Below are 26,068 nucleotides of genomic sequence, written 5' to 3' on the forward strand. Positions count from 1 at the left end.
AGAGAAATGTGTCTATATGGATGATGGCTCTCTTGCATTTAATGATGCTGCAAAAAAAGAGACATGGAGATGCCACTATGAAAGGTTGCTAAATGAAGAGAATGAATGGGAGAAAGAGAGTCTGCCAAATGTTGCCCTAACCAGCTATCCGAATTGACAGTTCCTTGGTAGATAAATTAAGGATATGAGACAGGAAAAACCCCTGGCCCATCAGGAATCACTGCTGAGATGCTTAAAAGATTTGGCAGTGTAGGTTATGGTCTAGTCACCCGTATAGTTAACCAAGTGATACACGAACGAGTTACAATGACTGGTGTAGCACCACCATAGACAACTGCTATGAAGGTAAAGAAAATGCCTTAGATAGAAATAATTACAGAGGTATCAAAGTGTTGGATCAGGTGATGAAAGTCATGGAGAGGGTCATAGCCCAACTAATTAGGGAGAGAGTTAGTTTAGATGAGATGCAGTTTGGATTTGTGCCAGGGAGAAGCACCACTGATGCTATATTCCTGGTAAGACTACTGCAGGAGAAATACCTAACCAAAGATAAACCTCTGTACTTGGATTTTGTTGACATGGAAGAATCCTTTGACAGGGTCCCCTGATCCCTTATCTGGTGGTCAGTGCGGAAACTAGGAATAGATGAGTGGTTGACAAGCCATGTACAGGGAGGCTGTCAGTAAGGTGAGGGTTGGCAACGAGTATAGCGAAGAATTCCGGGGTCCACCAAGGATCAGTCCTCAGCCTCCTTTTGTTTAGCATAATCCTCCAGGCAATAACAGAGGAATTTAAGACAAGCTGCCCCTGGGAGCTCCTCATTGCTGATGACCTTGTTCTTATAGCTGAATCACTACCAGAACAAGAGAAGAAATTTCAGGTGTGGAAGTAAGGTCTAGAATCGAAGGGTCTTAGAGTTAATCTATCAAAAACCAGAGTCTTAGTAGGTAGGAAGGTGGACAAATCACAAATCCCTTCAGGTAGATGGCCCTGCTTCATCTGTAGTAAAGGTGTTCGTAGAAACTCCATAAGATGTACCCGCTATAAGCTATGGACATATAAGAGGTGCAGCAATATCAGAGGAAGGTTAACAGGGAAGATAGTTTTTTTGTGTGGAAGGTGCACAGGTACGATAAACACCAAAAACATAGAGAAAATAGATTCCATTACATGCCAGTGGGGAAAACTAAAAGTAGTCAATAGCTTCCGTTACCTAGGTGACCAAGTCAATAGAAGAGGTGGATGCTCTGAGAGACTTGCTGCAGGAATAATAGGCTGGGCAAAGATCGGAGAACTCCTACCTCTGTTGGTAACAAAGAGCCATTTGCTTAGAGTGAAAGGCAGACTGTATGATGCCCGTGTGTGAACAGCCATGATACACGGCAGTGAAACATGGGCTGTGACTGCTGAGAACATGTATCGGCTTGTAAGAATTGAAGCTAGCGTGCTCTGCTGGATGTGTAATCTCAGTGTGCATGCATGACAGAGTGTAAGCATCCTGAGAGAGATGCTGGACAAAAGAAGCATCAGATGCCGTGTGCAAGTGAGATGACTGCGTTGATATGGTCACATGATGTGTATGGATGAGGACAGCTGTGTGAAGAAACATCACACTCTAATGGTGGAGGGAATCTGTGGAAGAGGTAGACCCTGAAAGACATGAGATGAGGTGGTGAAGCATGATCTTTGAATGTTGGACCTCACAGAGACAATGACAAGCGACTGAGACCTTTGGAGATATGCTGTACTTGAGAAGACCTGGAAAGCCAAGTGAGATCGTAGTCATGGCCGATGCCAGTGTCATTTAACTGGCTCATTTAAAAGCACCCTTCAATCGTTGGGCGATATGCTGTACATGTGTGAACGCCTGTCAAACCAAATGAAATCATAGTCATGACCAATGCCAGAGCTGTCTGACTGACACCTGTGCTGGTGGCATGTAAAAAGCACCATTCGAGTGTTGGGTCTCATGGTGGCAGTGGCAGATGATTGAGACCCTTGGCAATATACTGTGCTTGTGTTGACCCATCAAGCCAAGTGAGACCAATAGCTGTGGTCGATGCCAGTGACATGTCAATGTGTCCCATGCCGGTGGCATGTAAAATGCACCCACTACACTCTCAGAGTGGTTGGAGCTAGGAAGGGCATCCAGCTGTAGAAACATTGCCAAATCAGATTATAACCTTATGCAGCCCCCTCAGCTTACCAGTTGTCAGTCAAACCGTCCAACCCATGCCAGCATGGAAAGTGGATGTTAAACGATGATGATAATGATGATCATGATCAGTTCATATAGGTAGAGTTCAAATGAGTGCAAGCATGGCTATGTGGTCAAAAAGTTTCCTTTACAATTACGTCATTTCAGATTCGATCTTACAAGGTACATTCAGCCAGCACCATTTAACACAGACATGGGTTTACTCAGCAACTGTGTGTGAAATTGATTAACAGAAACTGCATAGAAGCGCATTGAATGGACTGTATTGGTTCTTGGTTGGTAGATTTAATCAATCATTTGGTCTAGTACTTCTACCTTGCTTTAGGTACTTTTAGCAGAATGCATTTTGTTGCAAGTATTCAGACCAGATCTCAAACCCGAGGACAATGTAATACCTTGCTGCACAGCTTCCAGCTGCAATAGTGCAGTAGTTATGGTTTCTTTCAACTTTTTCTTCAGAGTTTTAGAAACTCTGACAAAAAAATAAAACATGAGTACAACCGTTTTTGCTGTGACTAAATCATCAGGCAGTGGATTCACCGTTCATACAATGGCCAAGAACGAATCAAGTATAGGATAATCAGCTCTCACATGTTGACACCGTTTATGGATGTCTTAAGGGAAAAGTTACTTGACTCAGAATGTTTCTGTTAATTGAGTAGTCAAGAACAGATTCCGGAACTTCTGGGAACACCACTTGCCAAATATACTGATGCCCTATCCAAGTGGAATTTGTCTGTCAGCGAAGTACCCAGAAGCACGATCGTTGAGTTTAATGGCTCTTTTAAGTTGTTTTCAAATTTTCTATTTTTTGGCTATTAAAAAAACAAAAAAACAAAACAAAAAAAAAACAAGAAACAAAAATACCGCACAATTAAGGCATAATTATTTTATACGTCCTCTCAGAAAAGTTGTATACTTGAGGGGTAAGCTTCACCAAAAGTCTGCCAATGGACGTCCTCTTTGTTTTACTAATCATACTGCATGGGTCTCTCAACTTCCAGACACTAAACTAAATACTTTGGTTCCATTACTACCTTCCTTTCTAACTCTTTATACCTGGGCCCCATAACAACTAGAGGTGACAAACACCGCCTTTTTCAGACAGACGAAAAGGAAAGGGGTTTTTTTTTAATGTTTTTCATGACGTATGTTATCCTAAACAGCTACAATGGTGATAAGCACTGTCACTCTGAGAGAGTTCTTTCTTTTCTTTTAATATATTTTTATTAACCCAAGCGTATCCACAACAGCTGGGGAGACGATGAGCATTGCCTAGTGTGATCAAATTAAAATTTTTTTTTTTCAACTTTTTTAACAACACACGTTCATGATGAGAGAAGAGCAGAGTTCTGACGTTTCGTTCAGAGAATTTCCTTGAGGAAAGCAGAAGTACGTTGAGAAACAGGGACTAAAGTTGATGCACCTGGTTGGATAGTTAGGCAAGGCGTTAACCTTGCTGCGATCAATTAATTGAAACGAGTCACTTTGTGAGCAGTGCTAAGAGTGACCTCCCCTTACTGCTATGTCGAAAATGCCCAACGAGGAAAGTTTGTGCAACGATTTCAAAGCTTAAAACCTTGGCATAATATGTGTGTGTGGAGGTTATGTTAATTCAAATATGTTTATATTTACAACAGAGTGACCATAATGATTTACAATGAGGCAATTTCTAAACTAAAGAAGTTTATAGAAACATTTATTGAGGCGATGTATTTATATGTACAAATTCCTCTTTAAAACATTAATAATAACAATTAAAATTGAGATCACAATTCGAAAGTTAATATTTTCACGAAATAAATTAACTCATAATCGCATTAACCGAAATAAAATATTCTTCACAAGCGAACTGAAATTAATTAACCTTGTACTTTTGCATTTAACATTCGCCGGTGAAAATAACTTTCGTTTGCTTTTTACAGAAATAATTTCATTTAAAGATTCCCAGCAGAAGATGATAAATTAATTTCATTACTCACGGAGCATCGGTCTTCGGATGATGTTTAATCCATTCTTAAAATCGAATAAATTAAATTTTTTCATACTTTGAATTAGCGAGCTTTTCACATATCCCGCCATCCTATCTGCAATTCTTCTTTTATATTACAAAATTACAAATAAAACATAATGAGATTGAGTAAAATAAATTTTTTTTCACACTGATAACTACTCTGTATTAACATTAATAATCAAAGAAAAAAGTAATAATCGATTTGTTTATGTTATATAATTAATTCCATATATACTGTCATCGGCATAATTATTCATGTCACGAAGTATGTTAATATGAAGTTTCGTTTCGGCAAGATTAATTTAAGCTTCTTTATGCAACCTGAAATGGTATTTGCTTGATAGAAAAAAAGCTGCCAAGTCTTGGTTGGCGACAGAACGAATGAAGTTTCGTTTCACCAAGAATTATTTTGGTAACCTGATGACGAATTCATAATAGCTTGATAATTAGAAGCTGGTTGGCGATGGAACAAATAAAGTTTCGTTTCGGCAACATTAATTTAAGGCTTTTTTATGCAACCTGATGACGAAATCGTATTTGCTTGGCAGAGGAAACTGGAGAAGAATGTCTTTGACTGTCGCAGAACGAATGAGATAAACAACAGCAAGAATTCTGAGCAATTTTGATATAATGTTTTTAAAAATATATACATATATAATTTTAGTACAATGATATGCTGAACTGAGATGTAAATAAAGAGAGAGGGAAGAGAGAGACGGTGTGTGAGAAGAGAGAAACAGGTTTATTTGTGAAAACTTGTCAATTTATTGATTTGGTGGCGATTCCAGCCTGGATTCTGATTCCCAGATTCAACTTATTCCTCTCTTGACATTCAAGTCTTTCACCAATTTAGTGGAATGCGTCTGGATTCATAAAATACTTTAACGCGTACATTTCTTCTCTTATCTCTCTTTAATTTTTCATCTAAATTTAGTTTTCTTTTCATCGAAGCAACAACAATGTAAGGAGAAACCTGTTCGATTGGGACATCCCCCCTTTTCATATAAACAAAAAGAAGAAGAAAAATATACTCGGAAATTCCAACTTGAAATGGATAAATGGTCATGAAGGAAAAAAACAACACGTTTCTATGCCTGAGTTTTCTTTGAGATTCTCCTACCTGTTGGCAAGTTACCCTGTTGCTCTATCTCGACACATTGCCGCAGAAAACAACGGAAATAGATTGGAGAAAAGACAGATAAGGACATTTATAAGCAATCTGTGATTGTGCTTTGCTTGAAGCCAGTGACGACCGCAAAATGAGGCCAATATCGAGTATTTGCTGAGGTTTTGTGAAAGGTCAGTTATAGATAATGCAGGAAACACAGTATAAGAATTTCAAAAGTAAAAGGAAAGTTTGCAAAATAGTTTTAAAAATCATTGAAGAAAAAGGAAACCTCTGAATAAATATCCATATTCCACACACACAGACCAATATGTCTCTTTTTCGGAAACTTCTTGGTGGCAATGAGCCAATCAAACCAGCAACTCCACCTGGACACCAACCCATGGGGGCCCAACTTCAGCGGAAATTCGCAAAAGGAGTTCAATATAACAGTAAGTAGTCGTGTTTATTGTTCCTACACTTCTTCCTTCTTCTGTGTTCTTGTTTTCAATTGATTTCGTTTAGTGTACACACACACACACGCCTGCTTACTCAGTACTCACTCCTGATCTAGGTTTTCCCTTTTTTCTGTCTAAACATTTAGACGGATGGATGAATGAATGAGAGAATAAACATATTCTCATCTATCCATCCAAATATCGATCTATATTCTATATACCAATCAATCTATCGAGCCATTTCTACCCCTCTACCAGCCGTCCTTAAACTTTTAACACTGAAACCGTCACAATTCGCAGCGATCTAAATAAATATTCAAATGATTAAAAACCATTTTTGTAATCACAAAATTTAATGGTTTTAGGGACATTTTGTTTCTTTCCATATTACCAAGTGAACGTGTACACTTACCCCAAGTGCGATAGTCTGATTATGTGTATAAAGCTGTGCTTATATACAATACACATACATTCAGTATACGTTGTATGTTTTTTACCTGTCCTTTGTTTATTTACAACACATTTTTTTTCGTTTATATATGTGTGTGTGTACAGTTCTCTTGTCTTGTTTATATTTTACAAGTTGCAACAAACGAGTGCCCTAGTTTTCTGCTGCAGTTTCCCTTCCTTAATCATGTTGTTTTATTGCTGACTGTAAGGAAATATTCTGATTAACTGAGCACACGGGACAAACGTGCGGACGGTGAACAAGTATTTTCCTAAACATGGATGGACAGGCAATCAAATATTGGTTTACTGTGCATATCTTATCCGTGAATGACCCCCCCCCTACTCTACACGTTTCACACTGCAACATTGAGGGATCATGAAGAGTGGCCCCCAAAGTTCCGTTTCTGTGCAAACCAAACTCTGGTATACATGAATACCGGAAGTAGGACCATTCCATTAGTATGTAGGAGATGCTCTCCCTGTCCACACATGCTTCCAGGTGAACTCGTTCAAATTTATTAGCAGAAACAATGTCGCTTTGTTTTAAACAAGTAAACCACATTATTTGCTGTCTATAAGAGGATATAATTCATTGTTGCGGGTGGTTTGATCTACCACCATAGTTTACAAGACTTGAGCTGTATATGTGCTACAGTAAAATGCCAGTTGTCTTTAACATCATTGTCGGAAGAGTTTAAGGTAGCAAAAACCCACTGACACACAATGCTATGGGATTTGATGGGTTTCACTGTTCGTGCGACTAAACCAATAGTATTGACTAGAACCATATGGAGTATGAGAAAAATTGCAGAGGTTGTGGAGACTCTGGAAATGAAAGGAGGTAACACGAGATGAAGGCATGGAATTACACAGGACAAATTGTTTTCTCAGCTGAATGATAAAGGTGGCCAAGATACTGGGATCAACGAAATTTCTTGCATCAAAAAAGGGAGACAGGTGAGGCAAAAGCAGCAGAATCAGAATGCTAGTGTGTAAGAACAATATAGGATCCATCTAGAGCAAGCACAAAAGTTGTGGGAAATGGAATTAGCCAAATTAGGATTTCTACGAAGCACAATGTAGAATATACTTCCATCTCAACCAACAATAAATGCTGGGGATGGAGTGAAGCCTTTGGTTGTCATTGGTGTAAAGGTTATGTTCTAGCAGATTGTTTTAGTGATCTATTGCAGAGTAAGACTGGCAGCAGAACCAAATCATGGGTTTTCTTAGGGATGCAGCAGTAATAATGCAATGAGAATGAACGTCAGGTTGTTCTCTTTTAACTTCCACACGAAGGATCAGAAATGAGAATGTAGGAGCATAAACAAAAAGACAATCCCCAGATACCTTCATGGTGCAGGTTGATTTGAATGAAATGCTTTGGTTCTCAAGCCATATTTCAATAACAAAAGCAATACTCTGACTTTATTGCATGGTCTGTCTTGACAAAAAATTTCTTTGATTGTTCAATTAACGAAGCCTTTGGAAACCAGTATGAAATGAGAGGCCTTACGGAATTGTTGCTTCAAATAGAGGTGGGCTGCCATGGGTTTATAGAAAGATCCACTGTGTTGAAAGATCTGGTTGGCATTAGATTTCAGATGGACAGCAAAACATTGAACATAAAGGCAAGCGAAAAGTGGTTCGTCATGGTTACGGCAGATACACGTGAAAGCAGAATGCAACGAGAAAAATGAGACAAACACTGCATAGCAAAGCCAAATTATTTTTACATGGTTCGGGTGGTCACAGTTACAATTAGTTTGACATGGTAGCTGCATAAGATGATAATCAAGAAGACGTTTTAAGAGGGTGGGCCAAAACAACCCAGTTATTCCTTGGTAGCATCAGTATTGCCTGGCACAACTGCAGAAACGAATATTGTTAAAAGGTGCTGAAACCATGATCACCAGTTGAGAGTTGATGAAAGGTGTGCCCACTGTACATGTAGTGTCTAAAATATATCAGCACTCTTGTACTTCAATATATTACATAGATAAATGTGGTGCATTGCTGTACTCAAGAAGACCTGCCCACCACATCAGAATTGAGATTTTAAAACCATGGTGTCATGGAAAGAGCATTGGTGTGGGTGCTGGTGCTGCTGGTGTCACGAATAAGCACCCAATACACTCTGTAACGTGGTTGGCATTAGGAAGGGCATCCAGCCATAGAAACCAAAACAGACAATGGAACCTAATGCCCTTCCTGGCCTTGCCAGTTTCTATTGAGCTGTTCAACCCATTGTTGTACAGCCCTTATTAACCATTTCTCAATCTCCAGTTTCTGCATTGCTCACCAGATAAGGGATCGAGGGACCCTGTCAAAGGCTTTCTCCAAGTCCACAAAAGCTAAGTAGAGGGGTTTATCTTTGGCTAGGTATTTCTCCTGAAGTTGTCGAACCAGGAATATGGCATCAGTAGTGCTTCTACCCGACAAGGCATCGGTCTGGGCAGCAGCCATCCGTGCTAGATCTGGTATTCTCCCGCTATCCAAGATCAGTGTCAGACGTATCTGTGTGTGCCCCTCTTGCCAAGAGTGATCATGCGGTCCTGAAGTTCGTCATGCACACAACTTTTTCTACGCCCACGACTACTTCGCTGCCACGTAGAGTCTTCTCTACAATTAATCTTGAAATTCTAACCGAGGCTTCCGCGCTTCTGGACTGGCGATCCCTGATGACGTTGTCCTCAGTTGACGAACTCTGGTCATCCCTCAAAGCATATGTAATCTGTTTGACTGACCAGGCAGTTCCCGTTGGGCTTCCCAAGAAGAAGAAACACAAGCCCTGGGTGACGAAGAAGGTTAAACGAGAACATCGACTCAGAGATATTGCTTGGGCTGAATTCAAAAATCTGGATTCGACTGCAGCTTTTGAGGTGTACAAAACTCAACGAGACCGAGCCGTGAAAATTGAAAAGAAAGAACGCTTCAGTTATGAATACAAAATCGCGGCAAATGCCAGTAGCAATCCAAAAACCTTCTTTGCCCATGTCCAGCGGAATTCCCGCTTGAACAACCAGATTGCAACGTTGGTAGACTCAACAGGCGTATCGATTGAGGACCCTTATCAACAGAGTCAATTATTTGCCGAGACTTTTTCAACTATTTTCAAACAAGATGATGGTCGTGAACCCCCTCCATTTGATAGATCGGTACCTCCAATGCTTCGATTGGTCATCACGCGGGACGAAGTCAAACGTGTTATTCAAGGCCTCGATGTCAACAAGGGTCACGGCCCTGACGGCATACACCCACGGGTTATCAAAGCGTTGGCTCCGGTCATCTGCGAGCCCTTAACACGACTATTCAAGATGTCATTGGCGATGGGTGTTATACCTGCAGACTGGAGAACAGCGATAATCTGCCCAATTTTCAAGGAAGGGAGCCGCGAAGACCCGCTTAACTACCGACCGGTTTCCCTTACATCAATAATCAGCAAGATATTCGAAACCATCCTTAAGAAAAGTATGATGCTCTACCTCCTAAACACAGCCTCTATCTCTGATTCCCAACACGGCTTCGTGCCGAAGAGATCATGCTTGACCAACTTACTAGTAATGGAAGAATTGGTGACGCGCATCCTCGATGATAGTGATGCTGTTGACATCGTTTTATTGGACTTTGCCAAAGCTTTTGACTCGGTAAACCACCGCCTATTACTTGTCAAGCTTCAAGCATATAGTTTCCATCCGGATATTGTACGATGGGTTGGTGCCTTCCTCTCAGATCGCTCCTTCCAAGTCCAAGTTAATGGTTCGCAGTCCGACGTCTCCAGTGCGAGCAGTGGCGTGCCTCAAGGTTCAGTGCTTGGGCCCTTGTTGTTCTTAGTCTTCATAAATGACTTGCCCGACGACCTCACGCAACACACCCTTCTATTTGCCGACGATATCAAACTGGTCGCTCCTCGCGGTAATATAGAGGATCTTCGTCGATGCCTCCACCAAATTTGGAAGTGGTCTAATGATTGGGACCTGTGTCTGAACGTGTCAAAGTGCTGTCATCTGCCTGTCGGCTCTACTCCTGCAACTCAACTTGATTTCGAGCCGGGTCGTCTGCTGCTGGAGAGGACTGATCCAGTAAAGGACCTGGGTATCTTGGTGGATTCCTCCTTTTCGCCTTCGGCCCAGTGCGTCCATGCTGCCAACAAAGCACGCGGAATTCTGTTCTTGATTCGACGGTCATTCGGAATGCTCACAGCAGCCATATTCCTACCACTCTATGTCACGCTGGTGAGACCCATATTGGAGTATGGGATTCAAGCCTCTTCTCCTTACCTCCTCAAAGACATACAGCATCTCGAAAGAGTCCAGAAGCTGGCTACCCGCATGGTTCATGGTCTCAAAAATTTGTCCTACGAAGAAAGGCTGAGGATGCTCGACCTTTATTCTCTTGAAAAACGCCGCCGCCGTGGTGATCTCATTCTCGCCCACAACATCATAAGCGGAAAGTGTAACCTCTCGAAAGAGCTGTTCTTCACTCCTGCTCCAGAGCATCGGCTGCGGGGTCATTCCGAAAAGCTCTACCTGCGATGATTTCATCTCAATCGAAGGAGAGGAGCTTACTCCGTCCGGTTTGCGGATCCATGGAACAAGCTGCCAGACGAGATGGTGAAGATGCCGACGACCGCTTTGTTCAAAGCCTCCCTGGACCTCAAGTGGCCTGAACTCTTTACATGAACACCACCCTGTACTTAACTCCATGTCCCCCTACATGGCCTTGCTATTTGCTTTTGAGCCAAATTAACTAACTAACTAACTAACTAACAAAACCAAACTGCATCTCATCTAGGCAGACTCTCTCCCTAATGAGTTGGGCTATGACCCTCTCCATGACCTTCATCACCTGATCCAGCAGTTTAATACCCCTGTAGTTATTTCTATCTAGAGCATCACTCTTACTCTTGTAGCAGTTGACTATAGTGCTGCTATGCCAGTCATTGGGTATGGCTCCATCATGAACTACCTGATTTACAATGCGGGTGACTAGGCCATAGCCCACACCACCAGATGTTTTAAGCATCTCAGCAGTGATTCTTGATGGGCCAGGGGCTTTTCCTGGCTTCATACCCTTAATTGCTTTATCTACCAGGGAGCTGTCTATTTGGATAGCTGGTCCCTCTACTGGGTCAACATTTGGCAGGCTCTCCTCCTCCCATTCATTTTCCACATTCAGCAGTCTCTCATAATGACTTCTCGAAGCCTCTTTCTTTTCAGAAACATTGAAAGCAAGTGCACCATCATCCATGCGAACACATTTCTCTCCTGTAACATCACTATTTTCTCTCACACACTGTCTAGCAATACGAAATACCTCAGTTCTTTGGTCCTCACGTCGCTGAACATTGGCAAACTTCTTCTTTTCTGCTTCGCCCTTGGCTATATATACCTGCCGCCCAGCCTCCCTTTTGGCTACCTGGCACAGTTCCCTGCTACCCCCATCCCTCCAAGCTTTCCAGGCCTGTTTCTTTGCTCTAATGGCTTTGTCTACCGTACTATTCCACCACGACATAACTTTAGGTCTGGAAGGGACTTTGCACCATCCGCAGACTTGGTCTGTGACACTCGGCAAGCTGTCCCATAGGAATTTCCAGCTACCTTCTATATCTGATGTCTGTAGCTCCTCCTCCCTTTCATCAAATTTCTTGATGAGGATGTCTCTAAATCTCTGACCATGTGAAGGGTTCTTTAGCTTCCAAATCCTTCTTTTTTGGATTGGTCTGCTTTCTTATATCCTTCTGGCCTCGAGCCTAAAGTCACTAATGACTAGCCTATGGTGGGGGGTACATTCCTCACCCCCGGGAGGGTCTTTGTATTTAAGAGCAACCCTGTGTCCTGCTGTCTGGTAAGGATGAAATCAATCTGGCTAGCAGAGTCCCCTGATTGATAGGTTATCAGGTGGCTGTCTGGCTTCTTGAAGTTAGTGTTGCAGATTAAAAGGTTACATGCATCACAGAACTCCAGTAGCCTAGTTCCCTCATCATTCCGGGTGCCAATACCATGGCCCCCGTGTACCTCAGTAAAATATATATATATATATATATATATATATATATATATGCACACACACACACAGAGCAGACTTCTTTCAGTTTCCATCCACCAAATCCTTTGACATGGCTTCATTCAGCTTGAGTCTATAGAAGGCACTTGTTCAAGGTACCATGCAACGGGGCTGAACCCAGAACCATGTGGTTGAGAAGCAAACTTTTTATCACAAAGCCATGTTTGTGCCTTATGTGCTAAGTTTTAGAGACTGATCATCATTTAGTGTGCTTGTTTCGTGTTGGCATGGGTTAGATGGTTTGACAGAATGCAGTGAGGCAGTGGCGTGGCAAGGACTGCGTTATGCTCTGTTGCTTACTTTGATTTCTATGGCTGAATGACTTTCCGTGTACTGAATGCTTTTTTATTCTGCCAATACTTGTGAGGTTACTTTGCATTTTAGAAAACTATGAACCTTGATGGTGGGAGAGGAAGGGTTATGCAAAGAGGTGAGAAGATGTAAAAATATGAACAAATGGGCCAGAGCAGACCAGGTTTCTTGCTGAAGAGGGGCCACATGGTTACTCACTTTTAGAAAAGAGAGGGTGGGGGTGATTGGAATGGACCAAGGAATTGATAAAAATAGTGGTGATGACCTTCAATGTACAAGACGAGAAGAGTTGAGTGGGGGGATGAAGAACATGGTGTGTGGGTGGGTTGAGGTTATAAGAGTAGGAGAGAGTGAGAGATGAGGAATGGATGAGAGGGTGACTAATGAATGAAGAACAAGTGTTGAGGGGTGGATGAGTTGGGTGAAGCATATCAGAATAGTAATGATGAGGATACAGTAGAGAGGGGAAAGATGAGAGAGAATGTTAAGGATATTATTATTACGATCGTGGATATGATCCTGTCTCATAGTTCAAATCCTCACCAGTTTCAGCATGTTTTTTACTGGTTACAGACAAAAACAAAATGGGGGACTGGTCTATTTCTGCAATGTTTGGTGCCTAAGATGAGAGTCAATAATGGAAAGAGTATTTCCATCACAGAAAGAGAAGGTAATGTTCCTTGAAAGCAGAAATGTGGATTGTTTTGTATTTTCTCAATAGAAATTGGATTAGAACATTGGCATTTGTTGTGGACATTACGTCTTGTTTCAATGACTTTGAACTTACAACTTTAGTGGGAAAACAACAGCTGAAACATGAGATATGTTGCAATATTGTAGCATTTGAAAGGCAGTTACAGTTGTGAGAAGACCAGCTTCAAACAGAAAATCATAGAGATTTCCCCCACCTTGTATGAGGCCTGTCAAGATGATGTCTTGATATTGGCACCACCAAGCTTGGCATCTAATATTGATGATCTTTCAAGCAACAAACAGCATCACGTTTCATATTGGTCCAACATTTGTTTGTATTAAAAGGAAATAATTTTTTCTCTTTCTCATATCTGCATTCAGTGCATCGTGTTATTAATTCTGATATTTTAGAGATTCATTGTGTCCTTTTTTTGTAGATTCAAAAAATGCTTTTATTGAAATATATTGTAACTGTGAAGGTGCATGACCTAGTGGTTAGGCTGTTGCACTAACAATTACTTGATCATGAGTTCAATTCCTAGATAGAGCAGTGCATTGTATTCTTGAGCAAAGCATTTCATTTCGCTTTGCACCGGTCTCCCTTTCGATCTGCAGGGAACGTTGGTCTGATCGCTTAGCCAATAGGGGGGTGTCATTTGAAGTCTAAGATAATGTGACGGTGCATTGTGACCAGCAATGTGTAACAGCATCTGATAGCCTGGTCAGTGCTGTGATCCAAAGGCAGGGAGCTGACAGAATCGTTAGCACACCAGGTGAAATGCTTACTGGCATTTCATTTGTCTTTACCTTCTGTGTTCAAATGCCACCAACGCTGACTTTGCCTTTCGTCCTTTCAAGGTTGATAAAATCAGTACCAGTTATGCACTGGGGTCAATGGAATAGACTTCTCCCCTTCCTCAAAACTTGATGGCCTTGTATCAAAATTTGAAACCAATATCACATGATCATGTGACTAAACTGAATTCTTGGATTAAAAATTGGCATAAACCAAAATGGTTTTCTAGCCTCCCACATTCCAAAGTTTTCTGTGGCATTAATCTGGCCCCCTGTCCACACATTAACACACCATGCAGCCTGCAAATGCAAAAACAATTTGTCAATACCTGTTCAAAACCATTTTTTTAAAAAACATTCTGATAATGTATTTTATTATTTTTAAACTTGACGTGATTTATTTTCAGTTATGAATCATATTTATATATTTTGTTTTCTATGCCGGGTTAAAAATTTGTGACTGCTTTTGTAGTGCAGCATTCTAGCAAAGACCGTTAACTCTTTTGTTGCCATGTTTCTGTGGAGACAGACTGCTTTGTTGCAGTTAGTAAAATAACTCTGTTGTTATTAATCTGTTACTTGGAATCATGGCTGTGAGTTAAGAAACTTGCTTCTCAATGACATCGTTCCAGATTCGGTCCCACTGGGTGGCACCTAAGGGAAGTGTCTTCTACACTAGCCTCAGGCTGACCAAAGCTTTGTGAGTGGATTTGGTTGGCAGAATCTGAAAAAAAGCCTGTTGTGTGTGTGTGTGTGTGTATATATATATATATAATATATATATATATATATATATATATATACATACACACACAGGGATTGGACAAAATAATGGAAACACCTTAAAATTTCAAACAAATTTATTTTAATATGGGGTAGGACCACCTTTGGCAGTAATTACAGCTTGAATTCTATGAGGTATAGACTTGTACAAAGTTTGAATTACTTCCAAAGAAATTTTTGTCCATTCTTTAGCTAAAACAGTCTCCAGTTCTTGTAGTGATGAAGGTGGAGGATATCGACTCTTAACTGTTTTTCTAAAATGCACCATAAAGGTTCAATAATATTGAGATCTGGGGACTGCAGTGGCCAGATAAGATGTTCAACTTCACTAGAATGTTCCTCGTGCCATTCAGTAACAACTTTAGCTGTGTGAATTGGTGGATTATCATCCTGAAAGATTGCATTTCCCTCTGGAAACAGTTCCACAACCATAAGATGAATTTGCTCAGATAAAATGCTTAGTTTTGACTTTTAATTCTGCATGAAGGAAAATCATTGCACCAGCAGATTTCCAAGATACAGCCCCACCCCAAGATCGTCACATATCCTCTTCCATGTTTAACAGTTGGAAGAAGATAGTCTGGGTCAAGTGCTTCTTTTGGCTGTCTCCACTGGTATACTCGGCCAGTGGTTGGAAGTAAGGTAAAAGATGACTCATACTAGAAAATAACATTCTTCCTCTACTCTAGGGACCATTTCTGTAGATTTTTATTCCACTCTAAATGCTTTGCAACATTTTTTTCTTGAAAGTAGTGGTTTTCTGATTGCAGCCCTCTTGTGAAATCTGGCTTTGTGCAACTCCTGGTGGGCAGTTTTTGTGGAAACTGGGTTCTTGGGGTGGTCATTAAGCTCTGCAGTAATTTTGTGAGCTGTACTTTTGTGATCCTTTCTAACAATTCGCATAAGAGTCCGATGGTCCCTATCTGAAAGTTTTGGCTTTCTTCCAGAGTTTTTTTTTGAAGAGGAGGTTTTTCCCTCTTTTTCAAAGGCTGTCATTACTTTTGAGGCAGTACTTCTTGACACACCAAACATTTCGGCAGTTTTCATTATGCCAGCGTCTGCCATACGAGCACCAACATCAGACCTCTTTGAAAGTCTGATAGATCTGTCATTTTAATGAATTTTAATTACCTTTTTCTGATGATATCCGAAAAGAAACAGCAATTTTAGCAAAACATATTAAGCAACACTAATAATAAATCAAAAAACATAAAAATAAACAAGCTTTTGATGGTTTTATAGATATTTCAAAATTATGATGCTAGATGTTTCCATTATTTTGTCCAACCCATGTGTATAGACACACACGTGTGTGTGCTTTTGTCTGTTTGTTTCTCACCAGTGCTTGACAACTGGTGTTGGTGTGTTTATATCCCCATAACTTATTCCCATCAGGAATTACTGCAGAGATGCTCAAAATATCTGGTAGTATCGGCTATAGCCAATGACTGGTGTAGCAGCATAATAGTTAACTGCTACAAAGGTAAAGGTGACACCCTAGATACAAATAATTACAGAGGTATCAAGCTGTTGGATCAGGTAATGAAGGTTACGGAGAGGGTCATAGCCCAACTGATTAGGGAGAGAGTCAACTTGGATGAGATGCAGTTTGGTTTCGTGCCAGGGAAAAGCACCACTGATGCCATATTTCTGGTAAGACAGCTGCAGGAGAAATACCTAGCCAAAGATAAGCCCCCTGTACCTGGCTTTCGTTGACATGGAGAAAGCCTTTGACAGGGCCCCCCGATCCCTTATCTGGTAGTCAATGAGGAAACTAGGGATAGATGAATGGTTAGTGAGAGCTGTGCAAGCCATGTACAGGGACGCTGTAAGTAAGGTAAGGGTTAGCAACGAGTACACTGAAGAATTCAAGGTAGAGGTTGGGGTCCACCAGGGTTCAGTCCTCAGCCCCTCCTATTTATCACAGTCCTCCAGGCAATAACGGAGGAATTCAAGACAGGATGCCCCTGGGAGCTCCTCTATGCTGACGACCTTCCTCTAATCGCTTAGTCGCTATCAGAACTGGAGGAGAAGTTTCAAGTGTGGAAACAAGGATTAGAATCGAAGGGCCTTAGAATCAACCTAGCTAAAACCAAAGTCCTAATAAGTAGGATGGCAGGCAAACCACAAATCCCTTCAGGTAGATGGCCCTGCTCAGTCTGTAGTAGAGGCGTAGGTAGAATCTCTATAAGGTGTACCCAGTGTAAGCTATGGACACATAAGAGGTGCAGTAATAGGAAGGCTAACTAGGAAGATAGTTTTTGTATGTAGCAGATGCTCCGGAGCGATAAACACTGAAAATGCGCAGAGACCAACTTCCGCCATATTCCAGGGAGAAAAACTAGAAGTTGTTGATAGCTTCCATTATCTAGGTGACCAAGTCAGTAGCGGAGGAGGGTGCACTGAAAGTGTAGCTGCTAGAATAAGAATAGCCTGGGCAAAGTTCAGAGAGGTCTTACCTTTGGTGGTGACAAAGGGCCTCTCACTCAGAGTAAAAAGTAGACTGTATGATGCATGTGTACGAACAGCCATGCTACACGGCAGTGAAACATGGGCTGTGACTGCTGAGGATATGCATAAGCTCGCAAGGAATGAAGCCAGTATGATCCGATGGATGTGTAATGTCAGTGTTCATACTCGACAGAGTGTAAGTACCTTGAGAGAAAAGTTGGACCTAAGAAGCATTATATGTGGTGTGCAAGAGAGATGACTGCACTGGTATGGTCATGTGGTGAGAATGAATGTGGATAGCTGTGTGAAATAGTGCCACACCCTAGCGGTTGAAGGACCCTGTGGAAGAGGAAGACCTGGGATGAAGTGGTGAAGCACATTAGACCTCACCAAGGAAATGACTAGTGACCAAGACTTTTGGAAATATGCTGTGCTCGAGAAGACCCGGCAAGCCAGATGAGAGCATAACCAGCCTGCTTATGCATACCTTTTCCTTCTTTGGTCACTAAACTTTGCTTGCGAAGACCTGTTGAGGCAAGTGAAATCAAAATCATTTCGATGACTGGTATCCGAGCTAGCGGGGTGCAAAGAGCACCATACGTGTGTGATCGTTGACAGAACACCATCCTAGCGTGATCGTTGCCAGAGCAGCGAACAGGCTTCCGTACCCGTGGCACGTAAAAGGGCACCATTCGAGTGTGATCGTTACCAACGTCACTTCACTGGCATTGTGCTGGTGGCACGTGTAAAAAGATTTGAGCGCGGTCATTGCCAGTACTGCCTGACTGGCCCCTGTGCAGGTGACATGTAAAAAGCACCCACTACACTCTCAGAATGGTTAGCATTAGGAAGGGCATCCAGCTGTAGAAACTCTGCCACATCAAGACTGGAGCCTGGTGCAGCCATCTGGTTGCCAGCCCTCAGTCAAAATCGTTCAAACCAATGCTAGCATGGTAAATGGACGTTAAACGATGATGATGATGAACTTAGTGGTTTGGCAAAAAGAGACCAATAGGATAAGTCCGAGGCTTAAAATAAAACTAAGCAGTGGGGTCAGTTTGATCAACCAAAATTTTTCAAGGCAGTGCCCCAGCATGGTCACAGTGTAATGATTTAAACAGATGAAAGATAACATGAAATTTTGATGGAAGATTTTATTTTAGACAACTTTAAAACAAGGAATTTCTATCCTAGAATCAGGGTCCGTATTTTAACCCTTTTAGAAGCTGTTCTATCTTGATTATCTTAGAAATAAAGTATTTTGTTTCATTTTATATGAAATATCTTTTAATTACAGAAGTGTTTAGTGTCTATAATTAATGTGTACACACAAACACACACAGAACAATACCTCTTCACAAACAGACAATATTTTGTATGAAAAGAATTGAGAATTATTCTCACAGTTTCTGTTGCTAAAGTAGCTTCTATTGCTTTCATGGCTATTGTTACCTTAATTATAATCTTTAGTTTTATTGTCTTTGAAATGACTATTAGCAAGACTGTCATGTCACAGTCTAATGTAATTATTGAGAGAGTGGAGTGGGTTCAATAAAAATATACTGACTCATATTAAAAGTAAATTGTAATAAAATGCATCAAAATTTTCTATCTCACTGACAGTAGTTTGACAGCTTTCTTCACTGAAAACAATCAGGTCAGATTGAAGGACTTCCACAAAGGAGGACTTGGTAGGAACGATTGTTTCTCAGAGCAAAGTGGGAGTAAATTTTAGACATGGAAGATTTACAGTAACAGTGCTAATTGCGACTGTCACATAATGTGAAAACAAGAACACACACACACGTATGTATATATATATATATATATATATATATATATATAAAACTCAACTTTTGTGTCTGTGTGTTTAACTTCCCGGTACATCTCCTCCTAGCCAACAAATCGTAGAACCACCAAAAATGGTTCACTTAAAGTTGAGGCGAATGAAAATTGAACTGTGCTATTTCTGTTCCAAAATTCATCTCACAAGTGCAAAAATCGATAATGTGTTTGTTTAGGCCTTATCCCATGCATTGAATAGTGAACTTTACTCAGTCAGCTGTTTGACGTGAACTGTGTTCACCACGCATGCAAGCATGCATAAATTGCATGAAAAATAAAAAATCAAGATATAAAAATGAATCGCCGTAAACATTGTAGAAATTCGGCAAAGAAATTAATTTTCAGGATGTAGCCTGGAGGGTTTTTACGTATTAATCGTTTGGACTTTGTGAACACATATCAATTGTTTTCATAACATTTTTAACGCTTTGAATTAAATGTAACCATTTTGCGTTGAGTCTGCAATTTGAATCACTTTAACCAAATTTTAGCAGGCCGGATTTTTGATCATCACGGTGTATTTCAATTGGAAAAATGTTCACTTGAAGGGAATAACAAGTTGCATAATGCAAAATTTTTACTTTTCAAAAATTCCAATTCGAAAGGGTCGAAACAAACCCAAGCAACACTGAGTGATACTGCTAGTATATAATATGATGCAAGGATGAAGGATATCGGGCTTTTGTAGTAGATCACAACATTTGTTTCTGCAGCACACACCAGCTTTGAGTTGCTGAGCTTATATTCATATATCTTTATAATTGATGTATAGCTGAATATATTTCAGCAACAGCCATGTGTGAGCTTTTTATCAGGTAGAAAACTATTAAAGCCTGATACCTTCCATCCTTATCTCATATCATTATCTCCACGTACCATTATTTATAACCTTAATTGCTTTGAGATCCACTGTTCCTCCTCACCAAAAACAGAAAGAAATATTTCACGGTCTCTTGAAGTTTATAAATTTTTATGTCAACAATATATGTACGTGTGTGTGTGTGTGTGTGTGTGTGTGTGTGCACATGTGTATATATATATATATATATATATATATATATATATATATATATATATATATATCAAAATCAAAACAAATCAAAATAGATGAACATCAATGGAATTTGTATCTTTGTGGTACCAGTGCCGGTGGCACACAAGAAAACCATCCGAACGTGGCCGTAGCCAGTACCGCATCGACTGGCCTCCGTGCTGTGGGCACATAACAAACACCATTCGATCGTAGCCGTTCGCCAGCCTCATCTGGCACCTGTGTCGGTGGCACATAAAAACACCATCCGAAGACCCGGCAAGACTAGTCAGGCCATAACCCGTGGCCCCTACCTGGGACGTAGTCAGTCCACCTGTGCATACCTTCCTTCTTGTGACACTTGTGAAGACCTGTTGAGGCAAGTGAAAATCAAAATCAAAACAAATCAAAATAGATGAACATCAATGGAATTTGTATCTTTGTGGTACCAGTGCCGGTGGCACACAAGAAAACCATCCGAACATGGCCGTAGCCAGTACCGCATCGACTGGCCCCCGTGCTGTGGGCACATAACAAACACCATTCGATCGTAGCCGTTCGCCAGCCTCATCTGGCACCTGTGTCGGTGGCACATAAAAACACCATCCGAAGACCCGGCAAGACTAGTCAGGCCATAACCCGTGGCCCCTACCTGGGACGTAGTCAGTCCACCTGTGCATACCTTCCTTCTTGTGACACTTGTGAAGACCTGTTGAGGCAAGTGAAAATCAAAATCAAAACAAATCAAAATAGGTGAACATCAATGGAATTTGTATCTTTGTGGTACCAGTGCCGGTGGCACACAAGAAAACCATCCGAACATGGCCGTAGCCAGTACCGCATCGACTGGCCTCCGTGCTGTGGGCACGTAACAAACACCATCCGATCATGGCTGTTCGCCAGCCTCATCTGGCACCTGTGTCGGTGGCACATAAAAACACCATCCGAGCATGGCCGTCTGCCAGCCTCGTCTGGCACCTGTGTCGGTGGCACATAAAAACACCATCCGAGCGTGGCCGTTCACCAGCCTCGTCTGGCACCTGTGTCGGTGGCACATAAAATCACCCACTACACTCTCGGAGTGGTTGGCGTTAGGAAGGGCATCCAGCTGTAGAAACACTGCCAGATCTGACTGGCCTGGTGCAGCCTTCGGGCTCCCCAGACCCCAGTTGAACCGTCCAACCTATGCTAGCATGGAAAGCGAACGTTAAATGATGATGATGATGATGATATATATATATAAGGCGAGCTGGTAGAAACGTTAGCACGCTGGGCGAAATGTTTAGCGATATTTCGTCTGCCGTTACATTCTGAGTTCAAATTTCGCCAAGGTCGACTTTGCCTTTCATCCTTTCGGGGTCGATAAATTAAGAACCAGTTATGCACTGGGGTCGATACAATCGACTTAATCCGTTTGTCTGTCCTTGTTTGTCCCCTCTGTGTTTAGCCCCTTGTGGGTAGTAAAGAAATATATATATATATATATATATATATATATATATATATATAGAGAGAGAGAGAGAGAGCGATAATCATGCAAATAAACAAATCACACTGCTTGGGTTAGATCTACAAAATATACACCCATATTATCTACACGTAAATAGAGAGAAAGCAAAGACTGAAAATGTTCCGACAATGAATATTCATGTATAAATCTAGAGAGAGATGTTCATTCACAGAGCAGCTCATCTTTTGACTATAGAAATATAGAGACATGGTCAACTATTTATTTCTAACAATAGTTTTTGAAGATTTCAACAAAGAATTTAAATTTTGTCTCACATAAAGATGAGAACAAAAAAAAAAATAAAGAGAAAATTTTTAATATTTCTCACATTTGAATCAGGAGAAAGGTTTCAAGAATCAAGAAGTCTGGTGACAATATTGTTACTGGAATGAAGATGGCCAACTGGCAGAATCGTCAGCAGGCCAGGCAAAATGCTTAGCAGTATTTTGTCTGTCTTTATGTTCTGAGCTCAAATTCTGACTTCATGCTTGATAAAATAAGTACCAGTTACATGCTGGGGTGGGGTGTAATCAACTTATCCCCTCCCCGTAATTGCTGGCCTTGTGTCGAAATTTGAAATCAATATTTATACTGGGATGAAGAAATTGTCTACAAGCCTTCACAACAGAAATATCACCATCAAAAGTATTTCTTAGAAATAAAAAAATTTTTCATGTATTCATGTCTAATCAATTTAATGAGTTAATTGGAGAGTAAGAGGAGCACCTGTAACTCTTTTTTACAGAGTTTTCAAAACTGGCAGGAAAGAGAGAGGTGACCTGGTTTGAAACCTTGCAGTGGGTGAACTCTGCTAAGGGCCATTTGGTGATATTTAACTGGGCAGCAGATTAAGTCTACTATCCAAGAAGGAATATGATTGATCTGGTGGCTTCTAGCCTGCCTGTTTGCCCTGTTTCATTCTCAAGGCTTGGGTTGACCTGAAAGTTTGGTAGATGACACTTAAGATAACAGCTGGAATTGAACTTGGAATCAAATAATTGCAAAGAAACTTCTTAACTATGCAGCCATACCTATTTTTATTACAAGCAAAATTTACAAAAATAAAAACCCTGAAAACTCACCAAGTAAGGAAATGAAGGCAGAAGGTTGCCTCTCATTGTCATCTTCATAAGTCATCCATTCTTATCCAGTAGAGTAGAAAATTCAAGAATATAACCCAAGAAAAGGAAGTTATTAAAATCATAAGAAAAAGAAATGAGGTGGCCCTTACATTTGCAGTGGTCATGCCCTGCCCCTATATTTTGTCTGTTTTATGTTCAAACTAACCAGATCCAGATTCTCACCCCTTGCCTCCAAAGTCATTCTTAAAATAAACATCACATCATTGAAATTTTAAAGCTACAAGATAATGCATGATTATTTTAAAACAATGGGAATAAATAAGGATTACATTTGACAGTGTAATCTGAATGCTAAAGGATTAATCCCTAATCTGTTACCCAGTCTAATATCACCTTGGTACTGTTTAGCAAAGTCCACTCTGTTGCAACCTGATCAGAACAGCCAGAAGATTACACCAAGTTCTGCTGTTTGTTTTGGGGTGGTTTTTATAGCTGATTGCCCCTTTCTAACACCAAACATTTTACAGAGTGTATTGGATGCTTTTTATATGGCACCAGCATCAGTGAGGTCACCAAGCAACTTGCAGGACAAGACCTCTCCTTCAACTTAAAGGGGAGTAGTATTGAGGGACAGAAAGGTCTGTAGTATTAAAAGTGAGATACGACTACCTCAGAAGGAGAGAGAGAGGAGAAAAGGGTAATGTAATATAGTGAAGTGGACCAGGGATTGGAGAGGGTGGGTAGGTGGGTGAATTCACAAGATTTCAGAGGGAGAGTGGGTGTTAGAGATGGGGAGGAATTTAACAGGGGCATATTGTAGATATGTGGGATGGGAGTAGGAAGAAACATTGGTGGTGAGCATTTCTTATTTCTATGACATGTCTTGGAATCTGCACTTTAGCCTCCCCCTCCGATGTAACAATGCATAGGATATAGGAGTTTAATGGTGAACCAATTACTCACTGAATATGTGTCATGCATACTGGCACACACCCTTTCAGAAGCAGGAATGAGTCAAGATAAGTGTAGGGTCTGTGGAAAAAAATCATGCATGACAATTTGCACCTGCAGAACTTGTCTACATAATGGATTCCCCAGATGCCTTTTCAGGAGCAGGAACAAGTCAATTGCTCCCAGGCTCTTTTGGCAATGTGCCAAGAAAATGAAGAGGACTTATCACACAGAATGAAACATAGATCTATCTCTATGGTCCTGAGACCAGTCAAAGCAATGGAAGCATAACATACCACCTCTAAAGAAGGCTTATGTCCAACCCTCAGCTGGCAAGGTGATGCTCACAGTCTTTTGTGACTGGCACAGAGTAGTGATGAGGGATTTTCTGGCAAAGGGCACCTGGGTATACTATGCTTCTCTGCTGCAGAAATTGTGGGTAGCCATCAAAGCAGAGAGGCATGGCCTGCTGACCAAAACAGTCTGCCTCCTCCAAGACAACACCCCAGTTCACAATGTGCATATTGCTCAGATGAAAGCACACACAGCTAAAAAATCCTTCCTCATTCCCCTTATTCTCCTGACCTCACACCATCTGACTTTGACCTCTTTCCAACCATGAAGTCTTTTTTGAAGGGGAAGCACTTTGCAGATGGTGATGAACTTATTTCTGAGGTAAAGTCTTGGCTCCAGACACAACCTACCGACTTCTACAGATGAGGTCTTCACAACTGCATAAAGTGATGGAAGAACTGTGTTGCCATTGGTGGTGGCCATGTAGAGAAGGACTAATAATTATGCCAAGTTTCATTTATCCCAGTCCTTGGGAAGTGGGTCTGAGCAGATCTTTAATAAACACCTCTTGTATATGTGTGTGTGTGTGTGTATTTATTAATATTTAGCAGAAGCAACAGAAGTGCTCATGGTCCGAGAGTTTCAGGCATTGGTACAAATCAAGCAGTTAACAAGTGCCAATGCATGAAACTCTTGGACCTTGAGTCACTCTGTTACTTCTGCTAAATATTAATAGAATTATACATATACTAATATTTTGAGTTCTATTTTTCCTGCTTGCACCCACATACCTATATATATATATAGTGCACACACACATATGTATGTATACATATATATTCAGGACTTCATATACAATGTGTCATTCTATTCAAAGATAGTACTCTGAGTGATTTGAAGGAGATTTGACTGCTGTTTCTCTAGCAAGTCCAGTGACCCCATATAGGATATCTCTTCGACTCATGGACTAGATAACCCTGCTAGTGTGGTGTTTTAGCTCTTTGTTTTAACAATGTGAGATTAGACTTTCATCCCACAGGTGAGATATTGGCTTCTGGTACCTTCAGCATTACAGGTCAGTATATCAGTGAATCAACTTTATATATCTTCTCTTAGCTAGGAAATTGACCTTGTACTTTGTCAATAACTAATATAATGGTTCCAAATTTTGGTTCAAGGCCTACAATTTTGTGGAGAGAGACTAAGTTGGTTGCATCAACCCCAGTGCTCAACTGGTACTTATTTTATTGACTCTGAAAGGAAGAAAGACAAAGTCAACATTGGTGGAATGTAGAAATGGATAAAATGCCATAAAACATTTTGTCCTGTGTGCTAATAAAGTCCAAGAAATTTCAGTGTTTGTCTTTTACACTTGTCAGTTGACATTGCAAAACTAACTCTTTCTGGAAATTGAAAGGAGTTCCAATCATGCTTTTGAGAAATCTGGATCCCGCAAAGTTGTGCAATGGAACAAACTGATATCACCATTCCCATCAAATGGTACTTTCCCATTTCTTATTTGAAAACTGTTCTGCACATTGGTCTCCGTGTACTGAAGGAGAATTTCTGTACTTTATTCCACAGGTGTGAAGACTTAATGCATACTTTTATTTCATCAGATCTTGTTCATCTCGGAATGACTGGTAATGTCTGTCTGAAGTCTCCTGATAAAACTCGTATAACTCCTCCCATAGATTTATTGTTACCTCTCATGTCCTGAAAGGTCTTACCAAGGGCTTCCATTGCACCTTTATGTGACATGGTGCATTCACCCTAAATGATCAGGTGGCATCGGCACAACACTTCTGCTGAACCTGAACCTTTGCTTATTTTACAAATTGGACAGTCATTGGTGACCAAGTTTAGTGGTAATTTAAAAGCAGAAAGAGCTGTTTGTCCTCCTGGGAGAATGGTGGCAGCAAAGCCAGACAATGCTACAATAACCGCAATTCTTTTTTGTTACCTTACCTTAGAGAGAAGCAAATTTCGCTGTTGCTACATCAATACCGGA

General features: G+C 40.8%; 2 protein-coding genes across 5 annotated transcripts in view; one reads left to right on the plus strand and one right to left on the minus strand.

Moving 5' to 3' along the window:
* LOC115223306 (aspartate--tRNA ligase, mitochondrial-like) overlaps positions 1-4,619 on the minus strand; it is a 69,575-nt gene extending 64,956 nt beyond the window's left edge. For both annotated transcript variants that reach the window (XR_005003453.1, XM_029793817.2), the window contains exon 1: positions 4,201-4,619. Coding sequence is in view for 1 of the 2 variants with exons in the window: in XM_029793817.2 (XP_029649677.1) it covers positions 4,201-4,300 (100 nt within the window). In the remaining variant the exon portion in view is untranslated. The remainder of the gene's footprint in view (positions 1-4,200) is intronic.
* A 117-nt stretch (positions 4,620-4,736) lies between these two features.
* Positions 4,737-26,068, plus strand: part of LOC115223245 (rab-like protein 6) — a 64,153-nt gene continuing 42,821 nt past the window's right edge. For 2 of the 3 annotated variants that reach the window (XM_029793742.2, XM_029793743.2), the window contains exon 1: positions 4,738-5,789. In XM_029793742.2, coding sequence (XP_029649602.1) covers positions 5,669-5,789 — 121 coding nt within the window. In that variant the 5' untranslated portion in view covers positions 4,738-5,668. Of the gene's footprint in view, positions 5,790-26,068 lie in introns of all 3 variants that reach the window. The other variant, XM_036512251.1, reaches the window with a different exon arrangement.

The sequence above is a fragment of the Octopus sinensis genome, linkage group LG22, assembly GCF_006345805.1.
Source record: "Octopus sinensis linkage group LG22, ASM634580v1, whole genome shotgun sequence".
Lineage (NCBI taxonomy): Eukaryota > Metazoa > Mollusca > Cephalopoda > Octopoda > Octopodidae > Octopus > Octopus sinensis.